The following is a 20,140-nucleotide window of genomic DNA, read 5'->3' as shown; positions in this document are numbered from 1 at the left end:
CCTTCACCCGGGCCAGTTGTTGTTCCTCGTCTCGCCGTGCGGACGCAGACAGAGAGAAATCGGAACGGGGAACGGAAGAGGAATCGTAAAGGTACGAAGGGACAGAAAATGAGACGGAACAAGACGGGGCCGTGGCGGGCAGAAAACAAACAGAAAAAGAGGAACGAAAAGGTGGAACGAAGTCGGATGGAAACGTTGGTAGAGAAGCGCATGTGTGCGTGTCACACGAGTCCACCCAGTATGTTAATTCGCGCTGATGACCCCATCAGGAAACATGCTCGTCGCTGGGTGGAGGAACCGAGTTTTCGTCTCGACCTGGGCTCGTGTATGCGCTCACGATCGCCTTGTGTCTGTGCACACGCACGTGGACGTGGATATACCTGGCTGCCTCCGAACAATCGTCATCCCCGACCATGGTTCACGCCCACGCACTTGCTCAAACATTCCAGACGTACAAAGCGCGTCAGGCTAATCGTAATGGAATTGCTATCTGCTCATTAGGAACCATTAATAGCCGACGATTCATACGCGGTGGATGACGCTCCGACGAATAATCGTGCGTTACCCAAACGCGGCTGATTTGAACGCCAGATCGGCCAGGATCGCTGAAACCACGCGTAAAACCAACGAATCAGACGTTCTCCGTGTTTCACGTTCGCCGTTCACCGTCTGACATGAGCACCAGGCAAACGGTCCTTGTTTCTTTCCTTATTGTGTTTATACCTATATCTGTGCACAGCTTTATTATTATCTCAGGGAGAAACTCGTTAGCAAGGCGGTTCAGCGAAACGCGAGCGCTCCAATCGTTTCTCACCGATTCCAATGATCGACTCTGCTCTCGTCGAATCTTTACCAATCGTTACGACACGCTCGCAGCGATCGTTGCGACGTGACATCGCTCGAGGGATGAAACGAATAATTTATACCGATGAATACTATCCCTGACGTAAGTCCTCGCGAGATGACGTTCCGCGTATTGTCATGCGACATCGTCCTCACCTTCATCGAGATATTATCGAATTCTTCGTAGCATTAAAACTTTCCGATCGCTACCATCTGGAAGATGGCCACCGTCGAGGGAGCCCTGGCTCCCTGGGTCGCGAGTAATATCTATGAACAGATATCGAAAACGAAGAATCTGGCGGATTAACGTTTACAATTACTCGTTACCAAACGAAGGTGTCCCAAAATCAGGATCACAGTTTCTCGTAGACGTCGATCTCTGTCATTCGTCGCGACGCATTCGCGACATCAAAAACGAAGAATCTGATGTGATTAACGTTTACAATTACTCGTTACCAAACGAAAGTGTCCCAAAATCAGGATCACAGTTTCTGGTAGACGTGGATATCTGCCATTCGTCGCGACACATTCATGGCTCCATTCGAGCAAGAACGTGGAACCACGAAGATGACACAGATCCAAACGATCTCTAGCTTTACAGTCGATCACGCGTCGCAAGATCGCTCGCGATCTCAGCTGCGAATTATCCAGCGGAATGTGTCTCTCGTGCAGGCATACTTATGCGCGCGAGTCGCAGAGTGTCGACTGTCGCTCCTGTCGGAGAGGTTCCTCGTTGCAACCGGTTCTTCTTCCTCGCGGGCACGGGTGCGAAGGTCACGGGGCGATAAATATTTCGGCTAATCAATAAGGGTCGACGGTGGTAATTAGATCCCGTCTGAAAACGGTCAGAGAGGGGCCAGGGACGATGAAGAGGGAGAGAGTGTCGACTCGAGGTGGGTTGTTTATTTTTTCCGATGGACGCGCACGAGAAGAAGCGGAGGCGCGTGCACGGTCACGGCTACACGGGGACAGAAAACGGAGCGGTGGATCGAGCCGATGTCGCGGGCCAGTAGGTTTAAGATTAGCCACGGTAAAGGTGAAAACGGGGCAGCGAAGATCGGCGAAAAGGGGAGGTTCGAGAAGGTGGGACGGGGCACGGGCGTCCAGGCTTCAGGATCCGTGGCCAGGTAACGGTAGAACGAGCCGACCCGTGTTCACGTTTCAAACCGCGTCCTCTTCTCCTATTCCGCGTCTCCTCGCGCCTCCTCGCGCCACGTCCGCTCCAACGGGCCGGCTGATTTATGGCGGCCATTCATTCTAATCGTCTTGCATCTCGCAGCCCGGAGCAACCCTATCTACCGTGTGTAGCCGGATTTTTCGGGACATCCCGCCCTCGCCACGGCGATCCGTAGCTAATTGAATACAAAAATTCGAATATTTAGTCAAGCCTATAAACCATTTAATTAACGAGATTCTAACGGCCGCCTGGTCCACGAGTCGGTTTTTCGGACCTCATAAATATCCCCGCGACCCTGCGCCTGCCCAACGACGCGACGCGACGCGACGCTCAGACTCAGCCGTGTACCCGTCGATCGTTCCTCACCAGCCCTCCCCCCTTCGTGTTTCCTTCAATCTTCACATTGTATCTCAATACTCGGTTCGTACATCGGCGAATTGGTTCGAGGAAAGTGTTTCGCGTCGCGACAACGAACGATTACGCGAATCGTTCCTATTACATCTTCATCGAAAGCCAGGGAAACTGGGTTGACTCGTTCCTCTCAGCTTTTTCTTTAACCAATTGGTGGAATAATTCTTATCGCACAATCTCATGTTTAAAAGGTCTCCATAAGAGTTATTAATCGTGACATTGCACGTGTTCCATACCATCGCTAGTTCAGTTTCTCGCGTTAAACGAATATGCTCTCCGCGATGATTCAAGAGCACTCGAGCAGTGTAAAAAAAAGTCTATCTGTTCCCTTCTAAACGAAATGTTAACGCGAAACGTGGGAAAAGTGGGGCTATTGTGCTCGAGCGGTACGCTTGTAAACGAGACGGTTGTTTGCGCGCAAGAGACCAGCCTATGAAATAGATGAAATCACGCCGGTTAATTAGACGTAAATATGGGTAGGCATTATCTTTAGTAACCGGTTTGTAGACTCGTGCTGGCTGTATTCGTAACAGCTGGAATAGAATAATAGTTGTCCGTAAACTGTGCGGTTTATAAAGTAGATATACCAACGCGTTCTCCGTTTCGACGAAGAAAATGACGGCAAAAATTGAAACACTTATTTGGATTAGCCCAGCAACATCGTAGAAAAGAATCGACGTGATTGGGAGGCGGATCGGTCTGGTCGTTTGTCAGCTAAAAGCTTTTAAGCGGAGGGGGGTTCTGGGAATAACTAACGGAAGCGTCGGGACAGTTCGGAATAGGGTGAAAAAGGTGGGATCAATGGAAGGTGAGGAGAGGAGAGGGTGACGGTGGGGAAGGGAGTTCTCTCCGGAGGGATGAGTTTGCACCTAGAGCGAACAGCCGACACGCGAGGTCGGCACGAGAATACGAAGGAATAGGGGCCACCCCATTGGCTCGTTTAATTAATTAAAAGTGCATTAGCGACGAGGATTAACCGAGTTTACGGGTTAGAGGGGGGACTAGATACGTGTGTAACGGTCTTTCGACCGGAACAGCCGCGCTATTGCTTTTGTCAACACGAGAACACCTTTGTAATAGACGTGCCACGTTCCGTTTTTAGTTTGGTCGCTAAATATTCCCTCCCTCGCGACGCAGCCCCTGTTTCTCGACCAACGTTAACCTGGAACGAGATACCGCTCGTGTCTCTGGCGAAAAATCGAAACGGCTGGGGAAATTCTTGGATCTGGACGCTGGTTACGCTGGTAAAGGGTAGCTGGCGTATTATCAGGATTACGGAGCAAAGTGTAGATAGAATCAAAGCACCAGGTGCAAATTACGAGGGGATGACCAGGTAGCACGGAAGTTGGACGCGCTACCAGCTGACTGGTCTACCAGCAAAGCGTGTAATCACGCTAATGCGGCACATCGTTGCCGTGAATGATCCCGGTTTCGCCACAGGGATCACCCTGGATCGACTTTTCAGTGACTCATGCGCGTCATTGCGTAACCGCTCCGACTCGATAACGATAATCTTCATCCAGCTAGCAGGCGCGATCGTCGATCATCGTGCACGCGGAACAGCGGCGATCGTGATCACAATGGACGCGCGAAACGACGAATCATCCGTCTGCCCCGTCCTGCTACCTAATTTAATAGCGTACACGATAATGAAACGGTTCCAAAGAGGAGAGTAACAGCTGATCGAAGTCGACGCGCCTCTCAGCGGCGAGTGAAACGCCTCGTTCGAACATTTCGGTGTACCGTCCCACGAATGGATCGGTTTCGCGTACGGATCTGCACGCAGCCGACCATCGCGCGGACGTAGAAACAGAAATATGGTCGCTCGAAGGATGAAGGGGAGAAAGCGTGGAGAACAGTTCGATTTAATGGTAATTTGTTGTTACATGTAGATTTATGCGTTCTTGAGGATGTAGTGTATTCGTGTAATATACGACACGTGGTTCCTAACGAGGGGAGTGGATTCACGGATCGCGATGCGCGGATCGCGTGAGACGACCGTTTAACAATGAGATCGATGATGAAGCGTCAGTCGAGCCGAGCAGCCTAACGGCCTTACCAGTCTATCGTCCGAATCTATACATACCTTTACACGCTATATAGGTATACAGTCGGTCAGAGGTCAGCTCAGTGCGGACTTTAACCAACTATTCCCCTCGAATTATCGATATCTTCGAAACCAGACAAATTCGAACGGCAGATTCGAAAAGGCAGCCGGCAAAGTTCGAATGGTCGGAGTAGGCGTGTAATTTCCAATGATAGGCGTACTTAATTTTGAACGAAGGGCGTTCTACGTGACGGGTACGGATGGTCGATCGGTTGGTGGCAACGGGTCAAATAGAATATGATTACCTATGTCGGATCGCAGGTATTGACGAGTTCAGAGGGCCCCTCGCTTCGCTCTCTCTGGGTAAACAGGGCTGACACGGTATCTCGATTCCACGCGAGCCATCGTCGCTAAACGAAATGGTCAAAGGGGCGCAGAGGGGCGCCTGGTTGTCACGCGTTGACTAACGTAACGCAAACTGTCGGGCTGTCATTGTATATATATGGTGGGGGCGAAACACGAAACAACGAAGATGCGCCCACGCGCGCACGTGCCTTTTAATATACCATAATGCGTTGCATGTCCATATTCATTAAGTAATTTTCTGCCCTGAAAGTCACTGGCCGAACAACTATTGTCGTTGCTCCTATCCGACAAGGTGACACACGTAGGTACACGGATATATAGACATCGTGTACGAATATAGAGGCATTTACTCGTAGGTATGTACGCACAGCTCGCAGGCGCATGCTTCGTCGCTTTATTTTTCGCATGAATTTGCATGATTTTCCTCGTTGACACGCGAGCCAGTCATATACCATTCGAAAACAAGTTAGAAATAAATTATAATATCGCATGTATCCGTGCGAGAAGGGGTGGAAGCTGAACAATTACGATCCTTAGAATTCTTAATCTGAATATCAGGAATATGGAAGCAAATCTTTTCTATCACAACGCTATCGACAGTTCTGTTACAAAACTGCGCGTAGTTGGCAACGAATGGGTCGAAGAATAAGACGCAACGCGTCTGCATGCTCCTCGCGTCTGTTTCGAACTGTGTTAACACAATCGTAGGGGAAGCATTCGAACTTTTTCCAAGTGTCCCTAAGTATATGCCCGCCACTGTGGCTAAGTAACGCGGCGTTGCTCGAAAGTATGCGGGTTGGTTTTAAAGCGACTCTCGAGGATGTTGCTCTGCTCTCGCACTCCACACCGAGGGTAGGTATTATTTTTCTCCGCGCATTGTCGCACGGACTTGTCTTTTCGTTCCCTTTGTTTCATATTTATGATACGCTTAACGGCACGTGAACGGCGGTGGGTCTGCGCGCATAAATTTCCGTGCCCTGTGGTTACGGTGAAATCGCGGGCGCGCGCGTGATTTTCTTTGTCGCGCGGTAAAGGACGATTGTCTCTCGCGGCGTCTAAAGAGGAAAAGGCGGCGGAGAGGGAGAGAGGGGGGCAAAGAATAATTTGGACGACGGCAATTTGTCCGCAGCGTAACGGTAACGCGTCGTACGTGAGGTCGACGTCGAGGAGGCGCGGTTTCGTCGCGCGATCGCGCGGTGAAACCGCGGCGCACGCCATTTCGGTGCGCACGGTTGGCGAAAATGTATGACGGACGATGGCGTGCAGCTGGGGGCAGCATTCCTCCTCGATAATGCCTCGCGACACGGTCATTTGTCGGCGGTTCGGTTTCTCTGGAGCAGCGAAAAGAGTAACTCGACACACGGGGACGATTTGTCGATCGGGCTAGGCTGGTATCGGAAATCGCGCGGCTGCCTCGACCGCAACGGTTTTACACTTGGGAGCCGTGGCTCATAGACGCGCGCGGAGCAGCACGTAGCACGAACGAGGCAACCGAGGAGCCGAGCTCTGAGATCAAGTCACGCGTAGCCTAAAGAAAGTTGTTTAAAGGTCAGTGTAGCTCGACTTGCATCACAAATGCCAATCCAGTTACGAAATGTGTACGGGGAACAATGATACTCTCCCGTGGAGAGCACTCGATTCCCCTGCGAGCTGTCTTTTCTCGATTGTTGTCGAAACATCCTACAATCGTCCTGATTTTCTTGAAACCTTGCGCGTTGCTATTGGTACCAGAGAATTTCAAAAATGGCTGATTACTGCTTTAACTCTGTATACTCTGTAGAAAAATGGTCGAACACTCGTTACCCTTCAGGAGGTATTTTTTTACCATCAAAGGTCTAGATCAAGTAGTTTCAGTCGCAACAAATCGAGCGTATATGGGCTTACTTGTCCAGGTAGTTTGTGGGTTACACGAGTTGCTCGAAGTAGTTGGCGATCTCGTCGATTAACTTGTCTTAACCGAACGATTAAGGGAACGTGTTTCTTCTTTACCGAGGTTTTCGTAAATTTCGCGAATTATACGTCTATCGTTGGTTCGTATCTTTCACGATATTCATATACACGAAATAATGCTGAATAATTTCACCATAAATACGTAGCTCGCCCACGTAGGCGTAAAGTAACGATAATGCAAGTAAATAATGGACGCGCGAGAGTTTTATTACCTAGGCGGCTGAATGGCAAGATAGAATCTACGTGACCGCGGCAGTACAGCCCCCTCAAACACTGAACGCGAAAAGGGAAGGGTGAAGAAGAGAGTCTGGGACAAGTCCAGATGAAAGGCCCAACAAGTCGAACCTCTATTTTTTTTCACCGTACCTGAAATTATGCTCCTATTCTCGACTAGAAACACGTCGTTCCCTTCTTTCTCAACTTTCTTTCAGTCTCCTCGCTCGTCTTTGAATTACGTTCACTTCGAGTCTCCGAAGTTCCCTCTTTCCGTTCCTATTTCGCGCTCCATCCTCGAAGTACCGTTCCTCGTCGACCAATATTATCCCTATCCTGTTGTCAGCTAAATAAATCCTCGCCTCGCCTTGGCGTTAAAGACATAGTTGTCTTCCTTTACGACTGTGTAGATTCCGTTCCTTTATCTTCTCGCTCGGAACGAATTGTTCTCTCATTCGTGCGAACGGTTCCAAGTCGCGGGATAAATAGTTGCTCGATATATGGGTCATCGTTCACAGTACGTACCAGATCTTGCTTTTTACGATCCTACGATCACGACCTTCGTGCCTCGCAGTCACCTTCCGAGGCGATTCGTTGCGTTTGCTTTTTCTCGTGGGAATGGATACCAGCTAGCGCGTGGAGTCTCTGTATCTGCTAATGACTCCCATAAGTAATAACGCGAGAACGGTTTGCTAGAAAGTAACCGGTGAATCGCTGGTAGATTCAATTAGATCGCGATATTCGCGCGTTTCGTGCGAGAGTGTATATCGATTGGATTGTTACGTCGAGGAGTTGATCAATTTTTTCGAGGGAGGAGTTGGAAGTGACATTATCGAGGGGCATAAATTTGCATCTGAACTTAATTCTTGATTGTGCCACGCCTTCTCCGTTTCTTTCTTTCTACCTTGGTCCTAAAACTTTCTTTCTCGCCCTCCTCCTCCTCCACCTCCACCTCCGTCGTCTCTTTCTTCTTCTCCTATACTTCTTTCTCGGATGGTAGGTTGCTCGGGCCACAGGCGTCGCCCATCTCGCACCATCATTTAAGTAAATTACCGGCTTGCCGTGCAAGAAAGGACACTATTGTATGGTCACCATTATTTTCGTATAACTTTTTACTCCTCCTCCTTCCTCGAGTTCCGGTGACGCGTTGCTTCCCCAAAACTCTCCCTGCACGCGTTGTCATTCCCAAAACGACGAGACAGAGACAGAAAGAACGCGAGAGATCACGGATAACGAGGACGAAACATTTTTCTCTTTCGTTAACTTTTACTCTGCATTGTCGCGTTGCCATTTTTCTAAGCGACTTCTAATTAGACGTAGATAATTAGACGTTTGGTAACGAATGGGTTTTTGGTGGCGATCGAGTGGTGGCTGATGGCAACGCGAAGCGGATGTCGCGACTTTGGAAGCTCGCGCGTCCCCAGCTCGAAAGCTGCCGACAAAAATGGCTGACGGTGCGTGCGGCTGACATTTGCCCGCGCGTTTATATCGCGATAATACGGCTTTAGGTCAGAGGGTGTGGCCAGGTCAGATTGATTCGGCGTGACCGCTTCTGCGCGCTACGCTTCGTTACTGCAAACAGTATGGCCGCTTTCCTTGTTACGGCTTTTCATCCATCTTTCTTGTTCCATTTGCCCCTAAGACTCGATAAATACATCGTACGAGGTAAACCTGTCGTAAACGCGACTTCTCGAGTTATTCGCCGGCTCGCTTTCCATAATTATGATATACGACCGCGAGAAATAAAAGCTGGCCATTTTTTATTCCACGTTACATCGTGTGCTCGCTGGTTTCGCGATTTCGTCTTCTCTAGTCCGCTGCGCGTGTATCGCGCAGCAAGAATTCTTAGCTTTACCTTTCGAAAAACTCTTACAAATCTCCTGTCGTAAACGAAAGCGTCGCCTCGTAAAAATTGTTCTCCAATCCGACCATACTCGCTAATCGTCAGTACTTTTCCAGTTGTTACTAACCGTCAGATCGATGTCGACAACACGACGCCTCCGATCGATTCATCGTTCAATTTCACATTAAAAACTCGAGCTAGCGGAACGTCGTTGAATTCTGCTCGTTCGAGCGGGCAAAAATCCGCTCGCGAGGCACTGAGCGTACCGCCAGGTATACACGTATGCAAATCCACCAGCTTACTTTAATTGCAGCAGTCCTGCAAATGGAGGCAGAGCCGCGACGCTTTGTCAGCCGCGAAGCCGCTGTTTCTCGCGACAAAAAAACCGAGAGGGGACTACTTGTGTGCATTAGAAGCCGCGGACGATCGTGATCGCGATCGCGTACGGAACGGTTTTCCATTTTACACGCCAGCCACGATGACGACGCGGTATCCATCGGCGTGGGTGTTCGTTCTCGCTCTGACAGATTCGAAAACGCATTATTAACACCGACGGCCCTGGCTCTATGATTACGCGCATTAATAGCCGGATGGACGAACTTTATTCACGCTCCGCACTGTTATTATCGCTACGCGAGAAAGAGACCGGCGGACAAATCGAGAAACAGGCTCGCGCTGCGGATAGGTATGCGAGTTCGACGCCTAAAGATAAAAGGAGAAGAACGCGGAGGGACTTATCGTACGGGGGGCGTCGATTCAAAAAAGTATACCAGGAATTATTGAATTCTTCGCGATAGAATTGGCTTCGTTTTGCGGCTGATCTGCTTGTCGCGAGATACGTGCTTTTCTAAACCTTGCAACGATGTTTGCGTTTAATATATTCGTTTCTTACTTAACTGCAAATAGAGAGAATTGATCGATCGCTCTTTATAATTGTCGTTGAAATACAAACTGTCTATTCAATAATAAGTATAGTCATAAATGTATCGTTCGATGAGCAGAACTTTTTTGACTACTGACTAAGTACTTGTTCATTGTCAGGAGTTGATCGTGCGTGGTCTAAAGTTTGCAACGATGTTTGCATTTAATATATTCACCTCTTATTAAGTTGCAAATAGAGAGAATTGATCGATTACTCTTTATAATTGTTGTTGAAATACAAACTGTCTATTTAATAATAAGTATAGTCACGAATGTATCGTTAAGTACTTGTTACTTGTTAAGAATTGGTCGTGCTTAAGAAGTGGTCGATGACCGTTTTCGTGTAAAAGATTCTCTGCTCGAATGTTGTTCGCACAGAACCAAGCATTTTTTTCTCTTCTTTCGCGATACACGCACGATGTAACAATACTACTCGAAGGCAGCAGTTTGCGATCATCGTTGGTTATATTATCGATAAACGCGTACCGAAGTCCGCATTCTGGTCAAGACGATATAGCATTTAAATATAATGTTTCGCGCGCATATCGTGCTTACCTCGCTACAAACTCCTTTTCAAATTGCATATCAGGTACAATCGAGTGTTGCGAGTATACCAATCTTCCGACGATGAATAATTCATTGTGTAAATAATTCATAAATCACTATATAAGCCTGCTTCGATGGTGAGCTCGAATCGCTCGAAAATTTCCGATCAGACTTTTATTTTTTTTTTTTTTCTTAATCGATTCGTCAATTTTCATCGCGACTTTTTCGTTTCCGCGTATCGCCAAAGAATTCTGTCACCCCCCTCCATTAAGCACATTTTATCACGCTGTTTATCAACAGGCATTTCACGAACACGAGTTACTCATTGGATATCTGAAAAATATGTTCTATAATCTGCGACGAACGTTTGCACTCTTGGAGAATACGAATAATAACCGACTCAGTCTTCCTGGCGTTTTATTAAAGTTATTTAAATTGCAAAATTGGAATATTCGAATCTATTATTTCGCTGAAAGTGCTCTCGTGCCACGAACGCATCAATTATCAACACGATACGAATGCTTTACGGCGTCGCAAACAATTTCAAACTATGACGATCGGCGCTTAAAAATTCACGCTACGTATTCCATACCGTTTCTTTTGATCCGCGTCGTAACGGGCCTCTGGTGGCACTTTAAAATTCTTCAACTGAACTTTGAGAGTGCACGCGTGAGTCCCTGAACTCGTTCCAACGTTGTGGGAGAAGAAAACCCTGTCCCTCCTTCGGTGGGTGAACTTTTCTATTGCGAGCAGATAGAAAAGAGAACAGAGTTTTCTTCTCTCGCACCGTTGGAACGAGTTCAGAGGCTTACTTAATTTTAAAGTGCCGTCAGTGGTCCGTTACGATACGATATATTATCCAGCAGAACGATTCGATCGGCGCTTAGAAACATCGCGGTCGACGGAGAGTTTTTATCGAAAGGAACGAGCGCGAAGGCAATAAAGCCTTCTGGCCCATGGGGTCAGGACGAGGCTCGAGTGGAAGACGAAGAGCGCGAAAGGGGCGTCATGTTGGTTGTACGTTGGCACATTAAAATATTCGGAATGTTATGCGGTCTGCGCGCGTAGAGTACGAACATTCGTCGAGGGGTCGAAATCACGGGATGGGACGGGACGGCATGGCGCGACGCGGCGCACGAGGGCGGCGTTGCGCGTGTACAAATCATACAAAGAATGACGCTGCATCGGTTCTGCTTCCTCCCATCTTTGGGACGAAACCGCTGTCTCTCCTCTTCTCTTCCTCTCTCTGTGTCTTTCTTCTTTTCTTCCCTTTTTTTCGTCATCATTCTCTCCCCCCGTCCTCCAGTTACGATGTACAATACTCGTATGCATCATAGGACTGACCTACGAGGCCCGCGGTGTGGAAGACCTCATGCTGCACAACCCTCGATGCGTTCGTTGCATATTAACCGAGAACAACGCGCCGCATGCGCTTTCGTGAATCAACATACTGCAAGTCACTCGCTCGTTTACTTGTCTCTTGCTTGCTTAACCTACTCCGACTCCTCTCTCTGTATAATATCGACATCTTCGACCGACATCTATCGTCCTTTCTTTCGTTATTCCCCTTTCGTCCCTTCTGTTCCTTTTCTACCACCCTTCATCGTGCTTGTTCGGATAAGCCTGGGTCGAAACACGAAAAGGTGTCGCGCGATCCTACCCGAAATTTCCAATGATACACTCGACCGTCTGACTATTCCGTTTCTCGAGCTTTGTCCGTCTTCTAATTCCAGCAAACGTCGGAACTGGACACGTTGCTGTGTAGACAGGATCTCGACGACCGGCTGCAGAAGCTCGAGGAAAATGACCCGGAGAAGGAGCCAAGGGAGCCGTCGGTGCAGATGGAGGACTTCTTCGAGGTCGGAGGGCCTGTGTGCAGACCGCAGGCGAGCTTCGTCTCGTCGAGGAGCCAGCCAGCAGGGAACGACGACGACGTGTTCCTCAGGCCGCCTCTCTGGGAGGACATCACCTCGAGCATACAGAAACTGGACCCTGAGAACGCGGACATGCTTGGCTCGCAGTCGCACGTCAAAATGGAAACGGACGACATCGGGCAATCCCCTGTATTGTCCCCAGTCGAAATCAAGACCGAGCCGCTGGCCCCGCCGCCAACCTTGCACCTCCTCGAGGGGCCAGCTTCGAATTCGGTCTCGACCTACGCGAACGGCCACCAGAATCCTTCGACGGGGCCTCAGGTCGTTCACCATCGAGCCGCGCCCACCGCGTTCAAAACCTTCCCTACCAACAATAACAACAATAACAGCAACAACAACAACAACAACAACAACAACAACAACAACAACAACAATGGGAACAGCAACGCTGGGAACGCGAACAATAACAACAACGGCAACGCGAATAACAACAACACCAGCAACAGCAGTAACAACAACAACAATAACAACAACAATAGTAATGCCAACGGTAACAACAATAGCGGTAATACGAACAATAATAACAATAGCCACCATAGCAACGGTAACAGCAACAACAATAATAACAACAACAATGATTCGACGGCAAGTCATCACGGAGGTGGGAATCAGATCGGCGGCACCGCGACGTCACCGCTTTACAGCTCGATGACTAGGTTAATGTATATTTCACCGCTGACGCCGCCGATTTCCGATCCTGGCTCTCCGATAGGGGCACCGCCGAGACGAACACCGCCTCCACCCTATCCCCAGCCGCCCATTATGAATCCACCGCACAGGATTCAACCACCGCCTATCACTACCAAATTCAACAGGCGGAACAACCCCGAGCTCGAGAAGCGTCGCGTCCACCACTGTGATTTCATAGGTAAGCGCGCCCCTCGAGGCGGCACTATTTAACTCGCAGCACCTCTCTCTGGTTGGATCGAGCGTCTAACCGCGCGGTTACGTTCGGATGACGCGATCCTCTCAGAGACAGGGGGGCAACGCTTACGGTACTCTGGCAACTATTTCGTTTTCCAGGTTGTACAAAGGTCTACACGAAGAGTTCGCATTTAAAGGCGCACCAGCGGATACACACAGGTGAGTCGGCGGATTCGAGCGTACGGAGGCTGGTTTTGAACGTTCGAGAAATTCCGTGGCCGCGAACGGCGCCGCGATCGATGGAAAGAACGCTCGGTGGAAATTAGATATGTAGCTCCTCATCTACGAAGCGAAACGAAGCGTTTGAAAGCGCGAGGTCGTGGGCAGGGCGCGGTTCTCGCAGCCTCTCCGTCTCGCCAGCCTCTTTCTCCGTTTAACCTTCGTCCTCTCTCTCTCTCTTCCCGTCTTCTCTGTCCCGCGTACCGCCTCTCTCTCCCTCTCGCCACAGCCTCCAATCTTTCTTGAACTGTGCGCGCGGTGTCGCGCAAAGGAGCCTCTATCATATGTAAACGTATAAGGAACGCACGAAGCGTGGTATGCGACTCTCCGCTTCGTAGACTCGAGCTAGCGACCCACATCCTGTCCGTATCCAAACACACTGCTCGCTAACGCGTTCGTACCTACACCTACGTGTGTATCTCTCTACGTGCACGATCGTGCGCACGGAATCTTCTCTGAAGCTCTGTCGCGCGTGCTTACCAGCGTCCGACGTCGCTGGATCGGGCATCGAAGTCTCCGCGCGATCGGATCGCCTCATCTCCCGATTACCTCGCGTTTATCGCGACGAACGGAACGGAACGGAAACGAGCCGGCGGAAATCATCTTTCTTGCGCTGGCGATCTATGAAAATTCCTCTTTGGTCAATGAACACGGGTAATAACGACGTGGGGTAAAAAGGTATTGAATGAACGCGCGTAAACACGTTGAATTTGCTCATTCAACCGATGTCTTGGCATCGATCCATCCCAGTGCTTATGCTAGCAACGACATAACACTGCGAGCTGTGCGAACAAACTCAGGAAGAGCCGAAATAACAGATCTGTGAGTGCGTACGCTATGAATTGGACGAGTTCGCCAACTAAGTACGGATTGTCGGGTCGAGAAGAACGGAGAGCGAAAAGGGAAGAGAGAGGAAGAGAGAAAGTAACAGGAGAAAGAGAGATAACCGATGTACGCGTGCCCGGTTGACAGCGTCTCCCGGAATGCCAGCCTGAGGCATCTGAACCACGATGTACCACTTTCCAATTGATACCTCGAGGTTTTGCGGTGGGCCGTCATCGCGTCACGTCACACAAAAGCTGCAGCACGGATACGCGACGAACCTGGCATACCAATCGCGAAATTTCGACGGATTTTCGAATCGACGATCAGAGACGTTTTCTTCTCCACGTCGATGATCGCGTCAGTCCATCCAACTTCCGCGTTTTTCTACTCTCCTTCCGCTTCTCGACTAAGTCAACTTCGAAACGCCATCGTCCGATCGATACTCTGGCGCATATGGAATGCACGCGAACTCTAAACTCGTTCAAGATCTTATCCTGTTCCAGCTTAAGTCTTCACAGATGTACATTCGTCGATCGTTTGCAAATTATACACAGTCCAGCAGGATGGAACAGTCTATATTCGAGGATCGTTTGGCCGGTCGTGAGCGGACGTCGGTCGATTCTTGATCAACGCGCGTTTAGTATTCCGCTAATGTATTCGAATGCGTTACACCGCGTGTACGCTGTAGACACACGTTGCGTGCTTCTTAATAGGAAAATTTCGTGCGCGTCCACCGATTCCAAGGTTTCGCGCGGCGCAGCCTTGAGGGTTCACTTTTTTCTCATCCACTTTGGAGGAACATCTGCGAAAGCAACCCCTGTCGCCTAAGACAGCGAAGCTCGACGCCCATCGAGAACTATCCGCGTCTCAACGATCGTATCCAGTCAGCTACCTCTTATCGGCTGTTCTCGACGCGGGTCAATTTTTCACTTTCGAAACCAGACGGCCACGTCTTGCCACGAGGCGAGAATCGCTTCGCGTAGCCAACTTACACGCTCGGATGGATACTTCGAATAGAAACAGCGGCCAGCAGGAGCGGTGGTTTTTCAACGGCATAGAATCGAGCAGGTATCGGACGTATCTACATTCGCGGGAGGTCAGAATCTCGGTTGCATCGTGGACGGAACAAGCAAGGCGACGTGCAACACCGACGTCTACATATGTATGCGGGCATACGTTAGAGAGATTGGCACGTAAGCGAGGAGAAGTCTTACGGTGGACAGTGCGGGAACACGAGGCAAGCAACATTCCTACTTCATCCGTGCTTTCGACTTCGACAAGTTTACAGCCTGCGTGTGTCTGCCCGTTATCGTTTTCGCCGGTTTACGAAACGGAAACGATCCTGGGGTATTTTCTAACGGTGACCCCGCGATCCTTTAACAAGCGGCCAGCGAAATTGGATAGCCGTGGAGGAAGTGGAAAAAATTCTGCTCGCCACGACGAGGCGGCGATAGGACGGACACCGAGCTCGAACGAGCGAATTGTTGGATCGTACGACACTGCGAATGGCAGACACCGCACCGTGGTGAAAGTGATCCAAAATTAACGGGGACGCCTCGAGGCTCGTAGGCGTCGACGAGCCAACGGGCACGAGACGACGACCGATTCAACGATACACCACCTAGAACGCTACCAGCCACGGTAAGAACTGAAACCAGCCAGGCAGACAAGCGGTCACCGTCGCGATTCGGTCGAGCATCGAACGTGGGTCACCAGGAGCGCCATTGCTGAAACGAAACTCGGACCCATCGTCGTTTCTCTCTCGACTTTCAATTTTGCAACCGTAATTTTCGCGCACAGTTCGCCGCGACGATGAATCATTTCGCTCCAAGTTGGACGTGTGTCTCTCGAAGTAAGAATATCGTTTAGAAAAAGAGTAAATCGAAGCAGTCCCTCGATGGTAGCGAAAAAATTGAGGCCAGCTGTTAGCACGATCCGAGTCTGTACCGGTCAAATGACTTAATGCCTGCCAATTAAATGACGACACGAGCGAAATGATTCTGTTTTTCTATTTCTGCGCCCGATCGATTTGTACGTCACCGTAATTCTGCGATCATTCTCAGCTTTTTTCCGTGCGCGCGCGCGTGCACAGGCACGAAGGCGAATAGTTATCTCGAGCAGCAATTAGCAGCTTCCCGATCCGAGGAGGCGAAGGCATGAACGAGGCTTGTCACGATCGATCGATTCGCACGAATTTCGCCGTGGCTCGTAACTCAACGACGACGCGACGGTCGATGCAGGCACGCGACGAGGATGGCCACGGTGGCGAGAGAAAAAAAGGAACGATCCAGCTATTACCGGAAAGCTGGCTCGCGCGACTCCTTTTCTTCTCCGTGCCGCGGCGCGCCGCGGGATAATACAGCATCCTGAAGAAATCTCTGCGGAATTCTCATGAACGAGCAATACCGTGAATGGATGCGACTCGTGGTGGTAATACCGATTGTATGAGAGCCGTGCGTGTGGCTAAGACCGGTTGGGGTCGTCTCCATAGCGAGATCGAGCCGTTGCAGGAGGCAGGAGAGCGAGTCACCGACACGCGTGGGCGTATTTCTCAGCTACAGGCCCTTCTCTCTTACTGTTTCCCGATTCGTGCATATATATATATACATGCAACCGAACCTCTATTACCTTCCTAAACAATTTCCCTTGATTTATCCGTGTTCGAGCCCACCGTCTGGCACCACTTCCGGTACAGCTTCGACGACCAGGCGACAATCGCGAAAGCTGCGAGCGAGAGAGAGTGACCGCGATTCCACGGGGCTTCTTATCGCACTCCAGGCGAGTACATGTTCGTCGATAACGGACGCACGACGATGGAACTCGTTTAAGCGGCGTTTCCCCTCGTCAGCTGTGGCGAGACACACGCGGCGGACTTAATCAACGCGGTTTAATTGGAGTACGAGCAAGATAGAGCGATAAAAACCCATCGCCGCGTTGTGCACTCGCAAACATCCCGATAATGTTCACTCGTGGACTCGAGTGTTTACGTTTCCCCGCGTTTTCGAGAATTATTAAGAGGAGACGATAAATATAGATAGCTGAAGTGCCTGCTGGCTGGAATGATCGAGGTAAAAAATCCGTGGAATGGTAATCCGAATAGATGGCGACGCGTATCGACGAGGAGAAAGGGAGGGAAGATAGTCGGATGCGATGCAAGCGCAGCGAGAACGCTTTCATAGAGGAGAATTTAGAGGGAGAGATAGAGAGAGAGGATGGTCGGATGTAATGCAAGGCATCGCGAGGAGGCTTTCGTAGAGAAGAATTTCGAGGGAGAGAGAGAGAGAGAGGAAACGCGAGGCGGCAGCGATGCGCGATACTCGATTCTTCGACAGCCGGGCCAAGGAAAGGGACCTATTAAAGAACAAAGCGGTGCTCTTTGCGTCGACGATAGGTATACGGAGAACCTTAGGCACCGAGAGATTCCGCGCTGACCTTTAACTGTACCCGCATGCCGCAATACGCTCACCTGTATTCTAGCGCAATCCGTTCGCATTCGCGTTCAACCAGCGCCGATCCTGCTCCTGCTCCTGCTTTTGCCCTTCGCCTCGCCCCACCCTGTCCTGTCCTCTACCGACTCGCCTCGCCTCGCCTAGCGTTACTTCGTTGCCTCGTTGCGATCGAGCCAACGGTCCCGCGCATACGTTTCAAGTCCAGTTAACTTTTCTCCGGCCCGTGTAAACTGCGCGTTTTACCGACCACGCTCGAATTCTCGCTCGAAAACCGCGGCTTCGTCGAGGAGACCTGATCGCGCCGCGTTCAGAGAGTTCTCAGAGAACTCCCAGGGGTCGTTGGATAAAGAACATCGTCGAGAAACGACGAGCGACGGCGATAATGATTGTCTTGCTCGTTCGCGCCAACGCGAAATGTATTTACTTGCACCATGGAGAAGCTTCGTCGTTTGGCCATCGTGCGTTGAAATCTAGCGAGGTCCTTTCGACGCGAAATCCGCGGACCGTGATCGCGCTGCGTGGGATCGAAATGGTTAGACGTCCGCCCAAAAGTCTGGGGAACTCGTCAAACTTTCAAATTCCAACCGGTTCCTCGTACAACAATATACTTAATATAATACATATGCATGTATATCGTCCGCGGCGCGTTTCGAATGCGAATGCAAAAGATTCCCAAGACTACGCCTCTCTCTCTCTCTCTCTCTCTCTCACTCTGGCGCACAGTGAAAGTTACGAAGCATCGATATTTACGCACTGTATCCGTTTTTGTTTTAGGTGAAAAACCGTACCAGTGTCAGTGGCCAGAATGCGAATGGCGGTTCGCCAGAAGCGACGAGCTGACCCGTCATTACCGAAAGCACACTGGCGCGAAACCCTTCAAGTGCGCCGTATGCGAGCGTTCCTTCGCCAGGAGCGATCACCTTGCCCTGCATATGAAACGGCATCTTCCGAAGCAGCACGCCAAGTGACCGTATCGCGACTCCAAGACCCCGTCACAGCCTCCGTTTCCGTCTCCGTCTTCGTCTCCCTCCTCGTCACCGTCCTCGTCCTCGTCTTCATCCTCGTTGCCCTCTTCGTCAGTCGATTCCTCGAGTACGCGCGACCCCGACCGCGACGATCTCCGCGAGCCTTTCCCAGGCTGCGTCGACTGGAAGGAAACCTGGGACCGAGAATTGTTGCAGACTTTCTACGCGCGCGTTCTTTAGTCTTAATCGTTTCCTCTCGGATTTAGTCTCTTGATATTTAGGAACCTCGTTACTTTCTGGTACACACGCGCGTCGCAGTCGATGGGCGAGTCGTTTGATCTCGACAGAGCGGAGGATCGTCGGAGGTGCGCCAGTTTCGACTTGCTTAATCCTGAACGCACACTTTGATACGTCGTCGCGAAGCTGATACCGTGGTTAGCTCCAAGTACCTATTTGGTCCGCGCAATGCGATGAAACTACTCGAGCAGCTGCGAGCATAGTGGCTGGACCACTATTAATTTAACGGTTTCTCTCCCGCTCTCTATTTCGTGTTTTTTTTCACGCCTCGCCACCGAGATACCAACGACGAGCATAGTTCGCATTCAGCTAAACCCGAAACCCTCGAATTCCATCGCGTCGCGAGGTTTCGCTCGTTGTACGAGCGGTCTGAAAAAGAAGAACGATCGCTGGTAGTAACTTGAAATAGGTAACAATCTCTGTTGGCGGATGGTGTTCGTTTCGAGTCAACTCATCGTTGGAATCACAAGTTTTCCTGGGAGGAGATCGAATGAAACGCGAACGAGTCAGCTTTTAGTTGACAACATTCGTCACTGCGAACAAGCCCGGAATACACGTATCGAATTTTTATTCGATCTGCGTTCGTTGCTTGAAAGTCTCCGGCAATCCTGAACTGCTTAACAATCATTCTTCCGGTCATTGCTTAACGATCGCGATACAATCTACACGCATAGCCCAGCATAAATCCATCTTCTTTCGACAGTCGGATCATTTACGGGTTTCGCAGTTGCGAAATAGCTGTCTGTCGTTCATCTAAATTCTGAAACAAGGAAAACTACGTCGAATGCGCTTCGTTCAACCAGCGAGACATCGCGACGAAAATGAATGTGGCTAGTTTCAACCCTTTGCACTTGGACGTCGCCTCTGAGGAGACATCAGAATTGATTAGCAATCACCAGGGTTAAACTTATTCAATCGCAACTTTTTAAGAGGTGCTTCGCGCCTCTCTGAAGTTCTTTACTGCTGGTAGATCCAAAAAACCGTCGAGTGCAAAGGGTTGAAGATCGTCATCGTGCTCGTCGACGCTAAACATTGTTAAAAAATTCTCATTTCCGTGTACGCGATTCGCGAGATTAAAACGAACAGATGAAACACAGATTCGAACGCGGATTAATCCGGTGCGAGGGGAAACGAAATTTCTTTTTTACCATCCTCCGTTCGAATCCGACCGGAGTAACGAGAAAACCGTTCGCAGAAGGTTGCGAGTGTC

General features: G+C 50.0%; 1 protein-coding gene across 1 annotated transcript in view; it reads left to right on the top strand.

The window, feature by feature from the left end:
• Positions 1–18,927, top strand: part of LOC143431561 (uncharacterized) — a 33,328-nt gene extending 14,401 nt beyond the window's left edge. Inside the window, exons 2-4 of the mRNA XM_076908388.1 lie at positions 12,051–13,119; positions 13,275–13,334; positions 18,443–18,927. Of these exons, the coding sequence (XP_076764503.1) occupies positions 12,051–13,119; positions 13,275–13,334; positions 18,443–18,636 (1,323 nt within the window). The 3' untranslated portion in view covers positions 18,637–18,927. The remainder of the gene's footprint in view (positions 1–12,050; positions 13,120–13,274; positions 13,335–18,442) is intronic.
• Positions 18,928–20,140: the final 1,213 nt, after the last annotated feature.

This window comes from Xylocopa sonorina, chromosome 18 (genome assembly GCF_050948175.1).
Source record: "Xylocopa sonorina isolate GNS202 chromosome 18, iyXylSono1_principal, whole genome shotgun sequence".
Lineage (NCBI taxonomy): Eukaryota > Metazoa > Arthropoda > Insecta > Hymenoptera > Apidae > Xylocopa > Xylocopa sonorina.
The sequence above is the reverse complement of the archived record's forward strand: the minus strand, read 5'-3'. Positions and strand labels throughout refer to the sequence as shown.